The sequence below is a fragment of the Eleutherodactylus coqui genome, chromosome 1, assembly GCF_035609145.1.
Source record: "Eleutherodactylus coqui strain aEleCoq1 chromosome 1, aEleCoq1.hap1, whole genome shotgun sequence".
In the NCBI taxonomy this organism is placed as follows: Eukaryota; Metazoa; Chordata; class Amphibia; order Anura; family Eleutherodactylidae; genus Eleutherodactylus; species Eleutherodactylus coqui.
The window spans coordinates 463,060,800-463,084,508 of NC_089837.1; the positions used below are offsets into that span (position 1 = coordinate 463,060,800).

A 23,709-nucleotide genomic window follows, 5' to 3' on the forward strand; every position below is an offset into this window, starting at 1 on the left:
ACAAATGTGGATCCATACTTCTGGTTTTATATCAGCTTTAGTTTTTCTTCAAGACCAATTTTTAGCCTTTGTAAAGGGTTTTTCAAAGACTTAAATATTGCTGAACTACCCTCAGTATCATTGATATCAGATTGGTGGGAGTCCAACACTCAGCTGTTTGAAGGAGCTTCAAAGTTCAGGTGGGTGCTACAGCCCCTTTACTGTATTCCAGGCACAGCGCAGTTCATTTCGTAGTGATTGTGCCCAATATTGCTACTCTATTCCCTTTGCTTGAATGGGATTGAGCTGCTTTTGGGCCACGTGGCCAACGACGTAACATCGCAGTCCAACGATCAACCATTATACCATATTGATGAGCAGTCAGTGGAGGTGCATTCAGGCAACCAACCACCATGCCGTATTGATGAGCTGTCGATGGAGGTGCCCTGCATTGACCAACCACCATACGATATTGATGAGCTGTCAGTGGAGGCGCCTTCAATCGACCAACCACCATGCTAGATTGAGGAGCTGTCCTATGGATAGGTCATCAGTATTTTAGTCCTAGTAAACCCCTTTTAGCTTTTCAAAGTGACTCTGTACGAAAAGTTGATTGCTTGCTCATATAACCCATCATCCGGAGAAGTCCAAGATTTGCAAAGCACACAGAACAAAGCATCTTATTATGTCAGCAGGGAAATCATTGCCGAGAAGGACGAGATACACAAAACCAAGGTCTTTGAACTATATTCTAGTTGAACCACTACCATACAGTGCACCCCAACACAGTTAAATACTGCCAGAATAAAAATTTTATTTCAGCGCCCCCCCCCCTTCCCAAAAAAAAGTGTTCCTGTCCTAGCTACCAAGCTATGCAACAGAGCTTCTTGATACAACCATGGCATATAGTAATATACAGTGAAGCCTCCAGGAGCCAAGTATGATGAAACATCAAAAACAACACTTACCTTAAGGTAGATTTTCAGTTCACTACATTGTTCCTGCCCTCCATTATGCAGGAGAACACTGTGTGTTAGGTTGGGAAGGTTGGATTTCAAGAATAGCACTCTCTTCACGGCCCCTTTCTGCTTCATAGAGTCCAGCTGCAGCTCGACATTAATCCCTGGAAGACATTAACAGTCCTTGAACTCAAGCGTAGATCGTACAACACATGGAATCAGACAGCTCAGACCAGAATTATACAAGACTGAGCCCACTCAGATGTACATACTCACCGATTGTATTAGGTACATGTTTCCCGGAAGCGTTCAGGCAGAAACTAAGGTTTACACTACAAGGAAAAGAAACAAAAGTTATCCAGATGTTAGATGTTACCTGGACTGCATCAAGATTAATAGTCACCGGACACGTTTCTGTGGAGGCAGTTATAGCACAAATGAGCAGAAACGGTTCCTTAGCCAATTCTAAAATATTAAAGTATACCCGCACTTCCAAATGATGTTTCAGAATAAAATACCGTGCGGGTATATGAAGAGTAGCACCATTTCTGGCCATTGTATGACATGTATCCTGCATTTAATCACCAGTATGCCTTTCTGCAGTCTGTATTTGTAGTCTTCAGTTTTCTCTGAGCAACTACCCGTTTGCAGTGAATGGCAGCAGGCAGTGTTGGAAGAGATCTCTGACCTGCTCCACTGCCATTCTCTGAAGGACCACCACTCCTGAGAAAAAAAGCACAAGAGCAATAGTCTGTAGGATGGATGTTGGGCGCCTATGTCTGCGGGTGTACTGCGCATGCCGGCGTATCACACGCATGGACATGCGCAGTATGACTTTTTTAAAATCCCCACTCTGTTTCATAGCAGTATTGCGTATGAAAACCACCACCCACACGCAACATGTAGCATACGCTGCCTATACAATAGTATAAGGCTGGACTCCCACGGGGCGTATTCCTGCTGGAAATCTCGCGGTTTGGCCACATTTCCGCCAGGAAAGCGCTGCTTCAAAACCCATGGCACTTAGCCACGGGTCTTGGAGTGGCTTGGCCGCACGCTTTTCCGTTGTGGCCAGCGCTCCCATAAAGAAAAGCAAGGCCGCAACAGGGGAGGGGGGGTGGGGGGGGGGGGAAGGTACATGCTGCGGCCGGCGAATCCGGATTCGCTGTTCTGTGTGGACGAGATTTCTGAGAAACTCGCCCACATGGCTGGCTAAGCCCTTAGAGTCCATTTACACCACACATCGTTTGAATGAGTGAATGACGCCACAGTTTGCTTCGTTTATACAAGCAGATATATCATTGGACTTGTTCAGTCATTGACATTCACCGTATAAGCGAATGATAAGGACTGAATGAGCGCTATTGACACTTAACGATAAGTGAATGAGCCAACAATGATTTTTATGTCTATATAACATTACCTATATATAAAGTGAACTATTTATCATTCAGTCTAAACGCAGCCAACGAACGATAATCATTCACTTTCATTCGAACATTTTTTTTTTTTAACGATCATTCCATGTAAAACGGCTTTTAGTTTACAAAAAAATTGTGTCTTTTTGGTTGACAGTCATATTTAGGACAGACCTCCTTTTCTACAATGCACGCCCCTTTATCAAACACAGCAAAAAGGGTCTGAACACATAGAAAATGTGGCGCAAAGAGTGTGACATCTGGTGAAACAGCACATCTGTCACAGGAAATCTGATCTGGACAGGGGGAGCTCCGACGGAAAAGAAGAAGATCTTTGTATTTGACAGTTTGGCGACTGCAGTATCTACAGCACAATATAGAACTTGTGTAGCGGAAGTTTTACTGACCTTCGGGAGCTGAGAGTGAAGTCCACCAAATAAAATGTAAAGATTTTAAGAGATATCAACTAAAAACTTCATTAGTTGCAGGAAGGTTAGGCAGCTGTTTTTCTAGACCCCTCCACAATTGTGCATTCATCAAGCCTTAAGGCACGCTGCCAAGCTTTAGGCCAAAACTTAGCAACAACCAAAACCGCTGTGTTCTAAAATTATATCCTGTATAATCAAATGACCTCAGTAAAAGCCACTTCTATCTTAAATAGATAACAGTGACCCTGAAAGCTATCAGATGCCAAACAGAACTGATGCTGTGAAGACAAACACCGATTCAAACTTAGCTGCAAAACGGTCAGTGGTCAAAGAAAGGTTACAGCCTGGTCGAAGACACACTACACTGTAAAGGGAGAATGCACTCCTATGAAGGGAGGCCTACAGATCAGAATCCGCAAAAAACAAAATAATGTGTAAAATTTTGTCAAGGCCCTTAATAGCTTATTTAAAAAAACTTCTTGAGAGAAGCTTTAAAAAAAATTCAAAAAAGTGATATCTTCTGCGCCCAGGAAACTCATTTAAACTAAGCAGACTCATTTAGAATTAAGAAGAGCGCCCTGTCCCCCCATACCATGAAAAAAAAAAAAAAAAAAAAAAAAAAAAAGATACTCATTACCAAACTCTAGCCGAAACAAAACTAGCATTTAAGTGCCTTAACGTAATTTCAGATGGGAACTTTGATTTGTTTGAATTAACGATTCTTCATACACTATTCTTACTTCTTATGCTCTTAACTACAAAACAAATTAGCTTCCCTTTGTGGCCTGTTAGGCCGGTCTTCAAATGTCAAGAAGGAGCTGTAATTATTTGCAGCAACTTTTATATAGTTCCTCACTGTTGTCTGGCAGAAACGTTCTGCTTCCTCAGGGCAAAAATATTCACATCCAAGACTTAATTTTTAAAATAAGGTTTATATGGTGTGTGGAGAATACGACTACATGCTAACGAGTGGGATTTTTCCTTTTACTCTAACCTTCATTAACCTTTTCCAATCCAATTTGTATCCTGGTTTTCCTAGGGGGGGGGGGGGGGGGTTACTCTTTTTCTGCCGTCATACAATGGAGCTATCTGCTGGCTAATTCCAGTACTGCATGAGGTGACACATTGGATAGGCTCCAACAGCAGAGAGGCTGGCAATATACAGTAAGAGAACCCCGACGGACGTCTTTTAACATCAGAGTTGTACAGCCTTAAATCATGTCTTTAGACGTCAGACAGTGGATTGGAAAGGGTTAAACTGTATTCACAAATTGACTTTTTTTGGTTGACAAATGGCTTTTTCAGAGTTACTTCTTCACATATCAACCTTATAAGCACTGGAGCATAGTCCGACCATATTATAACTATTGGAGAAAATTTATAATGCTATACCATAAGCCCCTTGATGGCTCAACAATTTTCTTCTTAAAAGGGGTTCTGTCATTAGAAAAAAAAAAAAAAACCCTTACCTATTCCTCCGCAGGCAGTCTTACCGCATCTTCTCCTGGCTACTGCAGTCCATCTCATCTCCAGCTGGCCGGATCCTCTCCCTTTTAGGAGGGCACATTCTCCCTTTTGGGAGGGTAATATACGTTAGGTCACTAGTGATGTAGGGTTCACCAACTAGCAGGAAATACTGAGATATTCTCAAGTGTTCATATACTATTGCAGCGAGACAGCTCGCATGCGCAGTCTCGGCAATAGCTCAGCATTCCCTGCTAGGCAGCGAGCATTATATTACTAGTGACGTAGCATATATTGACCTGCAGGAAGGAGAAAGCTGACCATGTACACTTTGTCACAGGAAGAAGAGGATCCGACTGGCTGGATGTGACATGACCTGGGGGACTGCAGGAGCCAGGAGAAAATTGTGGGGAGAAGATGCAGTAAGACGACTGACGGGGGAGGAATGGGTAAGTATTGATTTTTCTCTAATGACAGGAATTTAGTGGAGACCCAGAATACATTTGAAGAGTATTTTAAATTTAAATGACATAGAAGATACCGCAATCAGTTCTATCTGTTGTGCACATGAGGCAGTTTTGAGATTCCCTCCTCCCCCCCCCCCCTTTTTTTTTTTTTTTTTTTTTTTTTTTAAAGACAGCATTTCTGAAAAAAATGCAAATTAAAAAAGGAAAATCGATGCTCTTCTGGCAAACAAATTTGAGGATCTTCAAAAAAAAAAAACAAAAAAAAAAAAACCACTCTTTGATAAGAGACTTTCAGAATTAAAAAAGGGCTTGTTTTTAACTATATAGTCTCATGCAAAAGTAGTATAAGCTGCATCTTTGTAAATCTAAACAAGCTCACTACTGCCATGGAAACAAAGCTTCTAAACTTCTAGCTAACAAAATTAAAACCAAAGCTAAATCCACAATTTCTTACTTGATAGATTCTCATAAGAACATTATGAACCCTCCAAATATATCGGAAGAATTCGCTAGATATCATAGCTCTTTACAGGACTTGAAAGACCACCCTGATCTACGTCAACCCAACTCCGTTATAACTAATAAATTCTTGAAGGATATTTCTCTTCCATCTCCATCCAATTTCCAAATCGAATTTCTTAAGATTTTCCTACTAAAGAGATTTTAGATACCATAATTTCCTTAGAGATTAACAAATCCCTCAGGCGAGATGGTCTGACAAGTGGCTATATTATAAAACAATTGCTACTATTCTTGCTCCGTATCTTCTTAGAGTATTCAACCCTACAGCTCAGAAAATTTCATTCCCTGATTTAGTGAATCCTGCGCTGAGCAGGGGGTTGGACCCGATGACCTTGGAAGTCCCTTCCAACTCTGCCATTCTAGGATTCTATGAAATGTTACATACTTTGATTTTTATTCTTCCCAAAGCAGACAGAACTGACAATATCCCTACCAATTTTAATTTTTAAGCTCAGATGTTAAAAAAAAGAAACACTTTATGCCAACAGTTTGCCTTCTAGATTTATAGATATTTTGCCAAACAATTAATTGAAGAGGCCGAACATAGTCAGATCCCTTGCCTGCTACTTTCATTTGATGCAGGGAAGGCATTCAATACATCAGGGTTTCTTACAAGTGGTGCTTCAAAACTTTGGTTTTCAGGGCAATTTCTTATCAGCAATAATGGCCTTATATTCCAATGCCTCTGTCTACTCTACAGGTTTTAGGTCCAAACCATTTGCAATTAATAAATGGTATTAAGCAAGGTTGCCCTAGGTCACCCTTTGTTTTTTCCTAATAATGGAGCCCTTTGTGGAACATATCAGATCTTCACAAGATATTTATGGATTTAAGCTATGGAACACAGAATCGGCCTATTTGCCAATGATGTCAACTTGTCCTATCCAACTTTCTTTATCCTCCACTATTAATATTACATAAGTTTTATGTATCTTGTGTACTAAATGGTCTCCCCATTTCTAGTTGTTGCTGGGCGTGTGGTTCAATATAAAAAGTTCTTTACTACATATATGGCTGGATTTTACCTATATTTTGAATTTTTTGGTGCCAGATCTTCCAATTTATGTCAAATCTTATCTAGTTAGGAAACTGGTCCACATCAATACCCAACTTTTTTTTTTTTTTTTTTTTTTTTTAAACATGGTTCTTCGCATGCTTATTGAAACTAGAACAAACATAGCCCAGCACTTGAGTATTAACTCCATTCCTTCTATATCGTATATAATTAAAAACCTGTAAATAACGGTTGGCTTGAATGCATGAGTGCTAATGTCTTTAATAGAAATGATAGATTTAGATAGGATTGGAAGATATGGCTAGAGAGTAATTTTAGTTATACATTTGTGTCAATGAAGAGCTAGATTAGATAGATCAATAGATTTTTTTTAATTTACTAGACTGACCGAGTCTTGGATTTTTCCTTATTTACCATTTTGCTTCAACAGAATGTTATCTTAGCTATAAATTCGGTATACCCTTTATATCTATCCATAAACTTTTTTTTTTCCTTCCTACCCTTATTTCCTTATTTATTAAAAAAAAAATTTAACTAAAACTATTTTCTTTACAATCAGTTTTTGCTTTTTTCATTGAAAAGTCACACATGCAATCTGTGCCACGTTTCAGTGGACAGCATACTTTACGCATATAAGCCCGGGTGAAGGGGAGGACCCCTTACATAGTCATAAAATTATATATAAAAAAACAAACCGTATATATCTCCAAGTATTAGACTCACCAAGACACTGGGATCCCAGTGTTCTCCATTACACAGGTTTTCTCTTCTGGGTTAATCATTGCTGAGGAGATGGACAAAGATGCACTTGCATGAACGATAGGACGCCCCCTAAAACACAGCAAGTATGATGATTACTATAGATTTGGACCATCATTCGGCACCATTGTCCCTAAAACCTCACCAACTTGTTTTTGAAATTTGTCAGAGTGCAATATCACTATCTAAGAAAGTCAAGATCATGGATGCATCCTATAGCTGCTGCTATGGGGCCCAAAAGGGTTGAGAAGTTCCACTCCACCACAAAAATGAATTACATTTTTGTACTCAAAAATCTGCGATCTGGCATTACTATCGGTCCTTTGATTTCTGCTTATAGCTCCATGCAAATGTGTTATATCCTGTGTTAAAGACATACTGGACCCAATATTATGAGCATCAGCAAAGGTTGTCCAGATATCACAGGACAGGATACAACTGCATTCATGGTAACACATGGCTCCTACACAAAACTAGAATACACAGGTATGTTGTGTGCGAGTAACAGAATTGTCTGCCCAATGAGCGCCTATTGACACGCATGCCAATCAATGTTTGTTTCAATTTCATTTACATGGGCCAAAAATCGGCTTATGGGGATGAAAGATCATTAATACAATCATTCATGCTTCTAGGTCGGATATACCTCCCCCTGTTCTTACAGCATCTTTATGTTCGCATAAATAAGCTGATGAATAAATGTTTACTTGTTTGTCAGATGATCTTTTGCCCCATTGCATGGTCTGGTTGTTGGGTAAGCGACCACTTAGAGGAACCCTTAGGCCCAATAATTGGTCCAGGTACAGCAAACTGACCATAACAAAGAAGAACAAAGATGACACTGTAGCTTAAAGGGGTTTTCCATTACTTAAGTTGCTTCACAACCACTCTGTCCATCCTGGTTGCTGCTGACCAGGACATATGACTGTTGTAGCCAATCACTGGCCTCAGCAGTGACGGTGTCTGGCCCGCGATTGGCTGTAGCAGTCATGTCCTGGTCAGCAGCAACCGGGATGGACAGAGTAGATGTGAAGCCAATTTTAAGTGAAAACCCCTTTAAAAACAAAAATAAACCTTGACTTGACTCCATCTACTGAGTTCCCAAATGAATCCCTGAAAACAGGTTTCAGATAAAACCAGTTCCTTTCCAATATTTGTCCAAGACAAACTAGCAGAGTAGACCATGCCATCTTGTCCAGCACAGACACTAGTAAGGAATCAAAGCCTGATTAAAACACAGACTTTATTGCTCTCAGATTACAGACATCCTTGCTTCTGCCCCGGGTTCCCTCTGAATCCCACTTCCAGCTATTCAGATGTAGCCCCAGGATGTAGTGTAAAACGCTGTCAGAAGAGGTAAAAGGGGTTACAGCAGATTACAAAAACATTAGCTTTGCTACAAGAACAGCACCACCCTGTCCATGGACTTGTTCAATAATGCAGTTTAGCTTCACCCACACAAATAAGTCTTCGCTGCACTACCGCACACAACCCGTAGACAAGAGTGGCACAGTTTCTGGAAAGTCCTCAAAAACAAACTGATCTCCAAATCAATAGTTCCTTATTGATTTGAACCAACTGACATTTACATTTTAGAATTGTGAAAAATTTGATAGTATTCTTACCGGTAAACCAAAGCCTTATCAACACCAAAGGCACCCACTATGAGATCTAAGGGAAAAAATGGAATATTGCATTACATATTGAAAAGATCTGATATCAGTTTTTAATTCAAGAACAATGCAAAAAGATCCACTATCTATCCATCTCATATCTATCCATCCCATATCTATCCATCCCATATCTATCCATCCCATATCTATCCATCCCATATCTATCCATCCCATATCTATCCATCCCATATCTATCCATCCCATATCTATCCATCCCATATCTATCCATCCCATATCTATCCATCCCATATCTATCCATCCAATATCTATCCATCCAATATCTATCCATCCAATATCTATCCATCCAATATCTATCCATCCAATATCTATCCATCCACACTTTAGCTTGATGTAGTGCAGTATGTTATGAAAACAGTTCTGCCCTCACGTGTATGCATTATGTAACTACATGCTTTGCTTCACACTCAATCACCACCATAGCATCTACAACAAACTTCATGCCTCATATAATCTACATCCACACAAGCGCTGCAAAGCTACCCTGCTCAAACAAACATACAAGCCTGCATGGTAGACTGTACACATTTTCATTAATCATCCACTGAGGTTCCACAACAACGGTTTCACAAAGTAGCAAAATCTTGATTTAACAAATTCTAAGCTTAAGTCCTGAGAAATCATCGTACATGCTGGAATATATAACAGCAAAGAGGAGCACCGAGAATGAGACTCAAAGGGACCTCCACGTTGGGTTTCCCTGAGAATTTTGTGTTTTCGAAATAGCTGACACTGTTGCATTAGAACTATCATTCCTAATTACACTGAATAAATGTTCTTGAGCCTGGAGATTTATAGATTATATATTGCAGTCACCATCCTGGGAAAGTCTATTATGCACATATGAGTTTAGAAACAGGTGGCCACCTTTAACATCTCTTGTAACAAAAACAAAAAAATCTCACATAATCTATAATAAACAGGAAATTTTTGATAGGAAGACTGAATAAAGCCAATGAGAGGGGGGAGGAAATTGCATTACATGCTATACCTGGGTAGCCATTGCCATCTAGATCTTTCCCTCCTCTGATGGAGAATCCAAAGAAAGAAGGAGCAAGAGAAGAGCCCCATATTCCTTCAAGAACTTGAGAAGGTTTAGAACTCAGACCCTTTGAATTCCCATTGAAGATGAACACTATTCCTTTCTTATCTTTACCATCAAACGGAGCACCAATTGCAATATCTGTAAGAGAAAAAAAAAAAAGACACTGCGTTATCAGTCTCCCCACGCTAGGAGTTGGGGTCCTTTTCCATGGGATCATTATGGGGTGCTTCAGTGCCCCACCATTCTCGGCGATAATCGCTCCTTTGCTTTCACACAGGAGTGATGATCGCTCAACAAATGGAGGTGAAGCTGGACGGATATCGTGCCAACCCCCTACGTAGATGAGAGATTGCCTGTTTACACATCCATATTATCATTGGTTGTTGCCAACGTTCATACTGAAAGACTAGACTATTGTTCAGATTTCTGCGATCAAGCAATAATAGCCTAGCATAGAAGAAGCCTTAGTTTTGTAATGGCTGGAGACCTACAGGTTGAAGACTATTCTATAAACTGCAAGTAATGAGAAATACAGCATTATCTTTTAGAATAGGGAATCACCATCTGTATTCTTCACAAGCAAAACTAATTTTAATGGCATTGAGCTGCCATGTTTGGTAAACAATTAACAAGCGCAAACTTTAGGACAATCTTTAAATAAGGGCTCAAGCATATTACCCAGCCCAACAGGACCTGAATATACACCATGTGACCACTGTTCCCAAGCCAAGGATTTAAATGGTTAAACAGTCAATTGGATATTCATGCTATGTCAGTATCACCTCTTGAGCACACTTACCATTAAAGCCATCTTGGTCCAAGTCTCCCAAAACAGCAATGGAGCTACCAAATCGACCATACTCCTGCTGTCCGGTCAAGACCAGGGATGGAATACGAGACATATTGTAACCCTGCAGATACACATAGACACGACCCACTTCCTGAGTTCTCCCATCATGCGTCTTCTCCATGAATAATGGAGCTCCGATAAGCAGATCATCCAGTCTGCAAAAGAGACGAATGAGTCATGCAATAGACTGAACAGGAAAAGCAATACCTTTCCATATACATGGAACTCATTCCTAAAAACATTGTAAAACATTATATAAAACTACTTCTGCTAAATCTTACCCATCACCGTTGACATCAGTGGCAGCCAAAGAATATCCAAAGTATGTGGCCATCTACAGATAAGAACATATGAAGGGTGTTGATAAACAATTATATCCTGTAATCTCTAAGGCTATGCAATATATGTGATCTAGCTAATATTTGAGCTGTACCTTGCAGGTGGCCCTGCCTTGCGTAAGGCCATTTTACACAGACTGATAATCATTTGGGTTTCCATGATCCAGCAAGAAGCTGAATGATTACCGTTCAGTGCAAATGCATGCACCTATTTGAACAACGAATGAGGATTCGGTCTATTCTCATTCGTCATTCATTTTCTGCATGCAGAAAGCTGAACAGATTGGCCAGGCAGCCACTTATGACTGACTGCCTGCTCACTATGAATGGAGGCACGGTGGGCTGGAACGATAACCAGCCTACTCTGCCTCCATTTACTAGCAGTACTTGCTTCTGCGTAAAACCACAAGAATGATTATCGCTGGAATGCAACCCATAGGGCATCTGAACCCAACAGATCTTCCCGTGTAAAAGAACTCTTACTTGGGTGTTTGAGAGTTTTTTAAGCAGTTTCTACGAGTCATTTGGGGGGGGGGGGGGGGGGGTAAATCACAATTCTTAATAGTTACAACTCTCTATACATTTTCTCTTCTGAAGTGTAAGAACCATCGCTCACCTGCTCTCCTGAGAAGTTATAAAGGGATTTCAAGTCTGTCCCGTTCAGAATGGTGACCTTCAACAAAAAAAATAACTGGTGAATACACAGAATACAGACTTTCCCACTGTACGGCGAGCAGATGCAATGTCATTTCACAGTGAGCAATATTCCCATTACACAAAGGACATGGCCGCTGATATTTTGCAATCAACTCCTATACCATAATGTATTCTTATAGGTTTGGGATACTTATACTGTAAGCAATGTCATCGCTGGGCGGATTTGAACCCAGACCTCGGTACTGCACGTCAACAGTGTTGGGTCATTGAGCCACTGTGCTGGCCATATCCAACTATTTGCTATATCGGAGAGGCATTTCAGTCTTTGGTTCCAGGCACACAAGTGAACATCTCTTGCTCTGGGACATGTGCATTTTGCTTTAAAGTATATGCGCCATATACTGGGTTGGCTTCTTCTACTGCGTATTGAGTCTCCTTGTTCATTATGTCTATATGGGCATGAACAGTCGTTGCAAAGATCGGGAAAAGAAATAAATGGGCTTTTAGCACTGCGAGTTACGCAGGCCACATAAGCCCGTGTGAGGGAGCCCTTAAAAGGAACTCAAGCATTGAGAAACCCCATTGCTTCTGTACTATAGAGCTGTAGACATGCAGTTTGCTGACATATGGAGTCTTTGTACAGGGCTACATTATAGAGAGATTCCCCCATAGAAACAATGCTTCCCAGGGAGGATCTCGGCAGTACAGCAGCCGGTAGACCCTTTGGTTCCGTATGGTTGCATGCATGAGTCCTATAGGGGGAAACCATAAAACTTCATACACACATGGCTGGCATGAAAGCACTATGAAATTATCTTCACTATATAGTAAAGTTTATATAAATTCTTACATATCCATAGGTATCGTTTCCTTTGGGGACGGCAGCCACAAAATCTGTTAGGATTAGAAAAGTAAAAGTAGGTTAGAAAGACATCGAATTGATTAATTTGTTAAACAGGGAGGCAAAGTATTTAGTGCTTACTACCTTCAGTATTATCGCCACTGAATTCTCCCACTGCTACGGAATAGCCTAAAAAATATAAAATACAGTGAATAATCACTAAATGCCCATCACTAATAAGCGAGGTCTTGCGCAAACGGCCATATAACAGATTCCAAGTTGTACAGAGTCGTAATAAGGCATTCGAAGCCGTCAATGAGCTCAACTGTACTTCAGTAGACTGGAAGTTTCAAGTACAACCCATGCCATGTTACACTGGGAGTTAAATTATGTAGATGTTCCCCTCGAGTCTTTGCTTCTAGGGTACAAAACCGCTAATATGGTGCTCTTCGGAGGCAGCACAGAGTGAACAGCTTGGTGTGTGCATGAGGCCAAACAAATACAAGTAAAACTATACCAATAACCATTAATAAATTATACATTAGCTAAGCTGGCTTCAACAATCACAGCACAAAAGCCTTCTGAAAAGTTAAGTTAGACCTTGCCTAACTTTTTCTAAATAAGGAAAATGGGATAATACCTCAGCGGCGCCAATTATTGGAAGGCAGCATCCTGCCAGTCAATGTTGGACTTTTTATACAAGCCTTATAGCAACGACTGGGAATTGTAAGCCAAAAATCAAAATCCATACACAGACAGCTGTTCCTGCGCTTTTACCCCTCATTAGCGTACAGTAAGTTTCTGGCTTGGCTAGTGAGGCTTGTGATGTGGCACACGAAGGGTATCATTTCTCCTTAAGGAGAGCAACTAAAAGCTGAGAGACTTCTAAGACCATGCATGCTGCTCTGGGAAATATGTAAATAAGGAAGAAGGACCAATACCACTGCAGCGCCACCTAAAGAGTCTAACATTGACTTGCAGGAATGCTGCTTCCAACAGGTGGCACTGCAGAGATATTGTTCCCATCTACCCATTTGCGTATCTCCCAGAGGAGCATGGACGGCCTTATAGGTCTCCTCACACACTTTCTAGATGCTCTCCTTATAAGATAAAGGATAGCTTTTTATATGCATGTATAAAAAAGTTGTTTTCCCCCTCCTTTCTACAAGCCATGAAAAAGGCAAACTATTGACTTTTTGCCATCAAAACCTACAGCCACACCACTTCATTATCTCCAGATCTCTATGTGATACTGCAAACAGAACCCTGCTGTGTGCCACCATTATCGTGCATGCACCAGCAGAAGAGAGGATTTGCTTTCAGCCCTTTCAGGCTTAATAGTCTGCTTGTTCCCCAGTCTTTCAGACAAGAGTGCACATCAAGTGCCAATTGTCAACGGTGACCCCACCCTAGGAAAGGGCTACATGATCACAAAGGACTGAGCCATTCTACAAGTGTAATTGATCAAGCCCCTTACAATAGCATGAACAGACTGAAGACTTTATAAATTGTGCTGCTGTGTAGAAAGGCTCCATAGAAAGTGGTCTATAGGTATTCCGTAGAAGCGAAAGAAATGGATCAAATGCAAGCTATCCAATTTTTATACCAATATAAATCAAACAGGTGAACTATAAGATCAATGTGACCAGCTTTACTCACCCTTAAAGAAACAAGCATTCAACCTAAACTATACACGGATGTACAGACAACTAAATTCACAATACGGATATTAGCCATGTACTTTAATGTGCCTGGTTTAGGCTCCATTCATAGTGCGAAGAGCATTGTGGAAAGGCATGCCGTTGATCTATGCAGCTGTATGCCTATAGAGTTGTATAGGTCTGTCATGGACCCAATTGATCCAGTGATGAAAGTCTACATTTACATTGAATATATGCATCAAACAATAGAGCCTTATATACACAAGTTGTATTGTATACAGTATTTCATCCTCCAGCAAGATTTGAGGAAAACATGTATGAAGGTTCATGGTAGGATCCAAAACACACCAGAGTTTTTCCAAAAGCTTACAATAACCCCTTCTTCACTGGCTATTAAAATGGTAACATCCTGGTCTTTCGAAATGTCCGTGTAGGGACTCGCAAAACAACGAGGACCCTTGACATTGGCCAAAGTACACAAGCTCCCAACCCAAGAATTAACTAATACTTTGAATTTATGAACTTTTGGCAATAAACAGTTTGGTTTCATTACTGAGAGCGCCCAGGAAGTCAGTCCGATGTGGTTCAATTTTGAGGTGTAGGACAGTCTACCGGGCTTTATCATATGGGGGTGTAAGCCGCATTGAGCACTGTATGTATCACTGGGACTGGCACTCTTTCTATGCCTCACCTATCTGCAAGTATAATACTAAGCAACCCCTCCAATAGGTGGTAAGTGTGCGAGTGGTTGTTAATTAGTATCTTGCACCAGAGGCGTAACTTGAAGCTCCCGGGCCCTAATGCAAAATCTGTAACAGGGCCCCCAACTATAATGCTTTATTCATAGTACTGGGCCCCCTATATGGAGAAGAGAAGCCTTTTGGGCCCCCTAAGGCTCCTGGGCCCAGGTGCAACCGCATCCCCTGCATCCTCTATAGTTACGCCCGTCTTGCACCCAAGCAAGCTCCTTCATACAGCAATTTGCTTGTCTGCATTCAGTTGGAAAGCGGTATATACCTGCCCTTGTATTTGTGTCCGTAAGTATGACCACTGGTAAGAATTTTTGGGGTCTGAACACAAACTTTTCCAAAAAGTTTACTTTAACCTCTGCTTCACTGCCCATTAAGTGGTAACGGCTGGGTCTTTTCTTGGAGCTAGCGCCTGCTGTGCCATAGAAATTACCAATAAGAATTTTTGTAGATGAAAAATACTCCATTTTAGATATATGGTAGAGATTGATATTTTTGAAATAGGAAGACTACTAGGAACATCACCAGAAATCTAACCTCTAGAACTTCAAACGACATTGGAGAGCCATTAGACAGCCCCGTATGCAACTATATGTAAAAAAAACCAAAACCTTGCGCATTTCAAACCCAGAGAATTTTTTTTTTTTTTGACATTGCATTTAGAAAGCACAAAAAAGGATTGTGAAAATAACACCATTACTGGCATGAACATACTAACATTTAATCATTAATGTCCCTAGGATAATTATAAAGTTATTAATAATCCGTTAAGGTATTATCAGCAAGCGTGGTACAGAATCCTACCCATGTAACTGTCGTCATAGGTTTGATAAACCTGGCGGGTCTGCATTTGTCCTTTGATTTCTAGAATAAAGTATTCAGGATAGAAGTCCTTCTGGATGTCATCTGGAGTAGCAGTGAAAACCTGACCTAAAAAGCAAGAGTGCAACATACCTATTAGTGCAAAGAGTTTTTTTTTGGTTTTTTTTTGTTTGTTTTTTTAAACACACACACACACACACACACACACACACACACACACACACACACACACACTATAAATTTGGTATTGCTGAAATTGTACAGAGACATTTACATGACACAATCTGTGCTGTAACTCTCCAAAAAAGCTTCACAATTACATTTTTCCCCATTTCACGTTATTTTTAGGGAGAGTAGATTTACTATTCAGAGTTTGCCATTACACTAAAAACATGCTTTGCACTACATTTAGGGTGAGGTTTAGATGTTTTTGGACACTTTTCATCATGTCCGACAAAAGGCACAAGGCTTCCTGGATTAACGGAAAAAAAAAAAGTGTGGCCTACATGTGTCAAATTGCAGCAAAGTTTTTACGCAAGTTTTTGAACAAATTAGGCAAACTAATAGACGGTCTAGAGTTAAGCTATAAAGGTCCTAAAATTCTCATTCAGCAGAGTTACTGTGAGAAGTCTGGCGCATTTAACCCTTTCCAATCCACTGTCTGATGTCTGAAGACATTATGATTTAAGACTGTACAGCTCCGATGTTGGAAGACGTCCGTCGGGGTTCTCTTACTGTATATTGCCAGCCTCTCTGCTGTCGGAGCCTATCCAAGCCTTTAGCCAGCATATTGTACCGTTGTATGACGACAGAAAGAGTAAGCCCCTTAGGAAAGACTTACTAATATGTGTGATGGCTAGACAGCGCAAACGTAGATTAGCCAATCTGCCCCATTGTATTTCACTACAATACAGTTTTGATACATGAAGCTGTTTCAGCAATATGACTTCAGAATATTACCTTGCCAGTAATAGCTTCCAGGTCCGCCCAGCAGTATTCTTCCACTCTAGTTTTTTTATTGAAAAGAAAAAAAAAAAAGTTATATAAAAATTCTTTTGGAAAGTCTTAAGTGATAGGAAATGTTTCAGTGCTTCTATGATAAAAATGCTTCCCGCTGAGTAATCTTTTACATTATAAACAAGAACATTTTTCCTTAAAATGAGTTTCCCCACAACTTAAAATCGCTTCACAACCACTCTGTCCTTCCTGGTTGCTGCTGGCAAGCAGATGTGACTGCTGCAGCCAATCACTGGCCATAGCAATGACATTCTATAGTCAATGATTGGCTGCAGCAGTCACATGTCCTGGTCAGCAGGAACCAGGAAGGACAGATTTTAAGTAGCAGAACCCCTCCAACTCTAATAAACTTACCTTGGTAAACTCGGCAGCAAATCCACCTTGGCAGTATCCCTGCCCCGTTTCAGAGATAAAATCTGATAAATAAAACAAACAAAAAGAATGTAGAAGATAACAAAAATCCAAATCATAAATGGTCCAAAGTAGTCCTTATACAGACCTGTACGACAAGGTGAATACTCCAAGAAGGTGGTAAAGTTGTCAAAAGACAAGTAACAGGTTCCGACCATGTCAATTTGTATTTTCTCTTTAAGTGTCCTCCAGCTGTATCTAGGAGCACAGGCCTACAAGGAAATTGACAAAATAAATTAAAAAATGAACTACTTTCCAGCACAAGGGTTTCCCTACTCTACCTCTTCAGGTACGTACAGAGTAAATCCTGACATGAAATAGCACGGCACGGCTCAAATTATCTTGCTTTGCATAACTATTTGTAGATCAGGGATACAGTTTTATAGTATTTCATGCAGTTCTTTGCTATAAATGTAATTTCAATAACTGTGATTCTATTGGCTGGTGGCATAAGTGCCATCCTATTGGCTGGTGGCGCAGAGGAGCATGCTGGGATGGGGAGAAGGTTGGCGACAGGAAAAGGAGAGACAGGAAGTCTCAGTGAGTGTTTTGTCTACAACCAGGAACATGTTCCATGAGCAAGCACTGGTTTGAACAGTGATAAGGAAAGGTGCATGACCTCCAGTGAGTGGCTTACAGCCAGATACCATCTAACCCTCGTGTGAGGGACTGCTAGAAAATTCAGAAGTGACTTCTACAGCCTGCCTCCTCAGCGGAGTTTGTTTACAGAGCTTCCCACCATACTGCCTTCCATGCCATGTGGATCACGACACCAGAGTTACCGACTGCTCCTAGCAAGTGTTAAAGGGGTTGTCCCGCGGCAGCAAGTAGGTCTATACACTTCTGTATGGCCATATTAATGCACTTTGTAATGTACATTGTGCATTAATTATGAGCCATACAGAAGTTATAAAAAGTTTTATACTTACCTGCTCCGTTGCTGGCGTCCTCGTTCCCATGGAGCCGACTAATTTTCGCCCTCCGATGGCCAAATTAGCCGCGCTTGCGCAGTCCGGGTCTTCTGCTCTCTTCAATGGAGCCGCTCGTGCAGAATGCCGGCTCCGTGTAGCTCCGCCCCGTCACGTGCTGATTCCAGCCAATCAGGAGGCTGGAATCGGCAATGGACCGCACAGAGGAGCTGCGGTCCACGGAGGGAGCAGACCCCGGCGGCCATCTTCAGCAGGTAAGTATGAAGACGCCGGACTGCCGGGATTCAGGTAAGCGCTGAGCGGTTTGTTTTTTTAACCCCTGCATCGGGGTTGTCTCGCGCCGAACGGGGGGGGGGGGGGGGGGGGGGGGGGGGTTAGGGGGGGGGGGGTAAAAAAAAAAAAAAAAAAAAAAACCGTTTCGGCGCGGGACAACCCCTTTAAGCCATGGAGAGAAGGTACCATAATTTCTCCCCCACAGACCCTGTTAGAAACGTTTTGCCCTAGTGGACCTGAACTCTGGTGAGATAAATCAAAAGTTAGGTTCAGAGACAGACTGGTTCTCTTCTCGAATCAGTTTGCGCTGAATTCAACATGTATAAGATCATACCTCTGCCTAAAGAGCCCCGTGTGGTGCAGAGTGTTAGGATCGCATTTCTGCTCTCCTAAGCGCTTGCTCATGACCTGAAGAGTTCAATTCCAGTTTGGTTTAGGCAGTTGCCTCAAGGTTGACTGAGGCTTCCATCCTTCCGGGGTCAGTAAAATGAGTACCCAGCTTGCTTGGGGAAGGGGGACTGGGGAAGGCAATGGCAAACCACCCCGCAAAAACAAACAGTCTGCCAAGAAAACGTCACGATGTCACCCTAGGAGTCAGTTACGATTTGGAGCTTGCACCAGGGGACTTTACCTACCTCTGCCGAAGAAGATTTTTCATTTTGACCAAGTTATTGAATTAAATCTGTTAATGAGCCATGCTACAGCAACAGCCTATTGCATTATTGGTGCAGCTATTTGACCGGGGTGTAACACCCCCCCTTCATAAGAGTCTGTTCCTGCATGCAGCATACATGCTGAGTGGAGAGGTTGGGGGCCACTGCTGACAGCAGTAACTGCTAGAGCAGAGCAACAGATCAAGCGAGGGAGAAGCTATTGTTGGGTTGCGGCCCAGCTGGAGGGCATTATTACTACTGGGGTCACTTTGGGGAACACCATTGCTCCTAGGACTCCTAACAAGGTCACCATTTCTACTGGAGCCCCTAGTGAGGTCACTATTATTGGCACCATTAATAGGTTCACCATTACTATTGGGGCCCTATAAAAAGCTTGGGCCACCCATTATTGTCCTGTACATTGAGGAATTTGGGCTGCAAAATGCACACCGAAATTCTGCAACCATTCCGCTTGATGTGAGCTGGCCCTCAAAAATACCAAAAACAGACTTTGCAACAGCAGTAGGTGAGCGATTTCTCCTCCACAGGATCTGAGATTTTCACTCTAATCATTTATAAAATTACTAAGTGTCTTCATTAAGAAATGTTGTTTTCAGATTTACTAGCCCTTTACATACATATGGCCAAGGAAGTGATCAAGAGCAGTCAGTCATACGTACCAGTATAAACTTGTCATGTGAGCGGACAGTTGCTCCAAACCATTGCCCAGATTTAAAATCCACCTGTTCTTGAAGAGTTGCATTCCTATCCGCGGAGTCAAAGGTATGATCGCGGTTTCCTATAAAAACACACAAATAGTTTAAACGTGTACGAGAATAGGAGTGTGGCAAGTTGCATTAGACTATATTCAGCCCCATTTCATTTTTTAACGACCAGCCATTTTTAAACAAACATTTTCATTAACTTTTGTATCCCTCACTTTTCAAGAACCATAACTTCTGATTCATGGGTTTCACTTTGACTTCTCTATAAATTGTATTAAAAGAACTTCGGACTACTTCCCGGGGACTGGTTCGTATTTTCTTCTATGATTGGAGTAAACACTTCAAGGAGGCGGCTTCTGAATACCACATACCCACCTCCTGTCCAGTAAGTGTTCCTTTTCTTACTCGGGCAATTCAGGACAGGGAATACCAATCATCTACCACATAATATCACGAAGCGCAGTGACGCCTTTTTCTAACAGAAATTTATCCTTACTTCCTTGCGGGGGGTTTCCTCTTTATAAGAGAAGCCCTCTTTGTGTCCTGCAGCTCTCCCGATACTTTGGGGATTGGATATTTGTGAATAAGACCCTTAGAAGACCTTGTGGCACATTCCTATACCTCTATTCTCAAGTTGTGGATACAAGTCATATACAGAGACATTCAATTTCCACACCCACGGAATATATTCATATTAATGCGGAAATTTCCACGACTCCCGTTCCTCGGAATGTGGCTTGTAGAAACCAATATGCTTGCCACCAATGCAACACCATTCAGCTGTATGGAATGGACTTTCAGTTTTCAATATAGAGCGAGTAGAATCATTTGCACCAGTACAAAAAACAACAACCCAGTGATGTATACACTTTTCCACAGGACGTTGATTTTCCACCATATTTTTGGACTGCGGGCAACTACAGGTTCAGCTCCTGATCAAACAACTAGAGCAGGGGGAATGACCAAACTAAGCATTTTATTAAATCCCCTACCTGTTAATAATGTAATATCTAAGATATTATAATAGCCAACTGGACACAGAAGCGTATTACTTCCTTTCAAACAGAAGGTCTGCATACTGTGAGGAACAAGCACTAAAAGAACGAACACCCACCCCAATGGAGGAGAGTCTACAAGCAAGTACTACTTGATTAAGGACCTGTTGGCCGTTCAGTCATTGGCTTGAGTTGAAACGTAACGGTTATTGTTCAGTTTTGCTCGTTTGGATGATTTTCAAAGAGATAATCATTCGGTTGAAATGTACCTTAAGAGGGTGTTGGCATATTCAATGAATACATTTCAATTTAATGAAGTTTTACATAAAGTCTAACAGTAGATTAACAAAAAGGCACTTGGAGCGTAAAGCAAGAAGACATGTGCCAATGTAGATCATATGCTGCATTACATGACAAACCCTGGCTTTTCTTTGTATACTAACCTACACACCACTCATGGATTTGAAAAAGTCAATGTAACCACAGATGTAAGAAGCAAGGAGAAATAATAGCCCACAAACCATCAAAGCATTCCGTACCATAAGGTAATCTACAAATATAGAGCGTGAGGTCTTCCCCTCCTTTCTTTGGCCTTTACCATGCCAAGAATGAAGGGGCCGCATTATTCAAGCTGCTATATTACATTGTAAGGGCTTATTCACACGAACGTATATTGGTCGGCGTTTTCACAGCCAGACAACATACGCTACCATGTGATGCACAGGCTCTGGGAATATGCCGTCGGATGGCTCACCTCCTCACTCCTCCCCTACGGCTGTTTGCAATGACAGGGGCTGGACGGGAGGAGTGGAGCCAAGCTCCCACCTCTTGTCCGCAGCCAGCTATTGAGGGGGTAGCGCTTAGCTCCGGACCCTCCCATTGCAAACAGCCAGAGGGGAGGGAGTTTAGCGGTCACGCTGCCAATTTCCCTCCCACCTCCCTTCTCTGGCCGCTGTCATTGGCTCCCATAGGAGTCTATGGCAGCGGCCGTAGTCCGGCCAGGAAGATAGTTCCAGAACTATCTTTCATGCCCAGTGTAAAAGCGCCTAGCCGGCCGCATTTACGCTACAGTAATACGCCTGTGTGATCTGATGCATTGGAATCCAATGCATCAGATGGTAGCGTATATTGGCCAGCCGTGAAAACGGCAGCTGATATACGCTCATGTGAATAAGCCCTAAAGTAAATACTGCACCAATAGCTACATACAAAATTAGCGCTATGTAGTCACAGTAGTCTTAAGACCCTATAAGGCTTTGATTCCACTACACTTCCTTTCAGGGCAGTTTCTAACCATCAGATATATGATAAAATACTAGCCAAGAAGATATTTTTGCATATCCAGTTTAGGAATCCAAGTTCATTTTTATTAAATTGATCCTAATTGAGCAAACTATCCACATGCCCCATTGCAGTATGTGTAATACGCATCATAGAAGTCATTTTCTCCTACGTACACATGTCCGCTATTAGCCACAGTGAAGAATCCCTGCAAAGAGCAGCTCACGCTCTTTCAGACTCTGCATGACCATCTCAATGGCTAACAAGTCATTCTACATAAATGCATTGCCACCTGCAGCTCCTCTTGCCAACTTCCACAGTGGCCTGCTTTAACCCCTTAATGGCCAAGCACCATAAATTGATGGCGCTTAGTCCTGGGTTTTAATACCGGCCTATAGTATATAATAAAAAAAAAAAAAAAACAGCGTGGGATTAAAGCTCCTGCAATGTAGCCGGAGCAGGTCAGGTCCTCACCTGTTAGTCAAACTTTGAACTAACACATCCTGGTCCTTTAAGGGGTAAAACAAAAAATAAACTTTCTAGTTAGGATAAGGATAACCTCTGAGGATGAGCTACCAACAAAAGGTCATGATTAGAGTCATCTCCAGACTTTGTAATAGTCTGCAGAGTCCACCCACTGACTATAAAGAGTCCCGGCTTTCTTGGTATTTGTTGCGCAAACGTAGATCTAAGGTTATTGCTCACGTCCATAGCAATCATTCAATTCTCCGGAAACAGATGTAACTGCAGAAATACTGACTGTGTGCGCAACAGTCTGTTTGTGTAAGAACTCATCATCGTGGCGTTTCACATACTTCATGAAGACATTCAAATTTCTCATTTCTCAAGTATTTACTTACAATTTAAAATAGGAATACATCTTCAGTTCTGTGCTACCATCAGAACTTCCATATCCTGGTAATATGCCACAAGAAGTCTGATGGATGTGGGTGCGCACTCGGGGACAGACACCTATCTCTAGTTCTGTCAATGTTTGGCCAAGATAAGAATACCCCTTTAAGAGCTCAGATCCCCGCCAATCAGCATTTTACTGACACTACTACACTACCGAAAGCATAAAAAGCAAGTTGCACTAACCATTGTGCAGTTAGTATGGTGCAGTGAGCTACAGTGTCACATGGTGGGTACTATGCCTGTAATAATGGCTCAGTGCAGCAGGTGGATTGCAATGGAGTTCTTAGAAAGCTAGCATATTAAAAATAAAAGGAGTCTAAATAGGTTGCAGTAAACCCGAAGGTACAGAGTTTACTGAATGCTTGCAAAGAAATGAAAATGTTCACACTCTTCACCGGTAATTAATAACTTTTCCAACAAGATCTTACACCAATGACATGCTTTTGTTTTTTAATTCTCCTCTCTGAAGAATAATAGGGGCCGCCAGGCCAAGTCACCTGGGGACCGTACTGGGAGGTTATTTGTGGAGGAATGGAGGGAATAATGTAGGAGCTCCTGTGGACACACTGACTGCTGAATGTATAGGGTGAAGATATGCTCAAAGTTGAATTGGCCGCTTTTCCTTCCAGATTCTGCGGGGTGGGCCCTGACTTAGACTCCGCTCTCCTTTAGTTCTCCCCTCCAGCCGACTCTACCATTACACAATCTAGCTGGCATCCAAGCCTCCACCTCCACGCGACTTAACTAGTCTCTGTGCAAGACTACACCAAGTTACAGACTCCTAAAAAGCCACCAACCACACCAAAGTGCTGTCTTTTATATCTCCCCACCAACCAATCCTGGAC

General features: G+C 41.7%; 1 protein-coding gene across 1 annotated transcript in view; it reads right to left on the reverse strand.

Moving 5' to 3' along the window:
• ITGA5 (integrin subunit alpha 5) overlaps positions 1-23,709 on the reverse strand; it is a 95,443-nt gene that overhangs the window by 18,013 nt on the left and 53,721 nt on the right. Inside the window, exons 3-17 of the mRNA XM_066584306.1 lie at positions 19,629-19,747; positions 17,182-17,305; positions 17,037-17,098; positions 16,626-16,671; positions 15,648-15,773; positions 12,578-12,622; positions 12,443-12,486; positions 11,552-11,608; positions 10,879-10,931; positions 10,547-10,752; positions 9,694-9,885; positions 8,637-8,682; positions 6,976-7,083; positions 1,215-1,270; positions 948-1,102 (exon numbers count right to left, since the gene is read on the reverse strand). Of these exons, the coding sequence (XP_066440403.1) occupies positions 948-1,102; positions 1,215-1,270; positions 6,976-7,083; positions 8,637-8,682; positions 9,694-9,885; positions 10,547-10,752; positions 10,879-10,931; positions 11,552-11,608; positions 12,443-12,486; positions 12,578-12,622; positions 15,648-15,773; positions 16,626-16,671; positions 17,037-17,098; positions 17,182-17,305; positions 19,629-19,747 (1,439 nt within the window). The remainder of the gene's footprint in view (positions 1-947; positions 1,103-1,214; positions 1,271-6,975; positions 7,084-8,636; positions 8,683-9,693; positions 9,886-10,546; positions 10,753-10,878; positions 10,932-11,551; positions 11,609-12,442; positions 12,487-12,577; positions 12,623-15,647; positions 15,774-16,625; positions 16,672-17,036; positions 17,099-17,181; positions 17,306-19,628; positions 19,748-23,709) is intronic.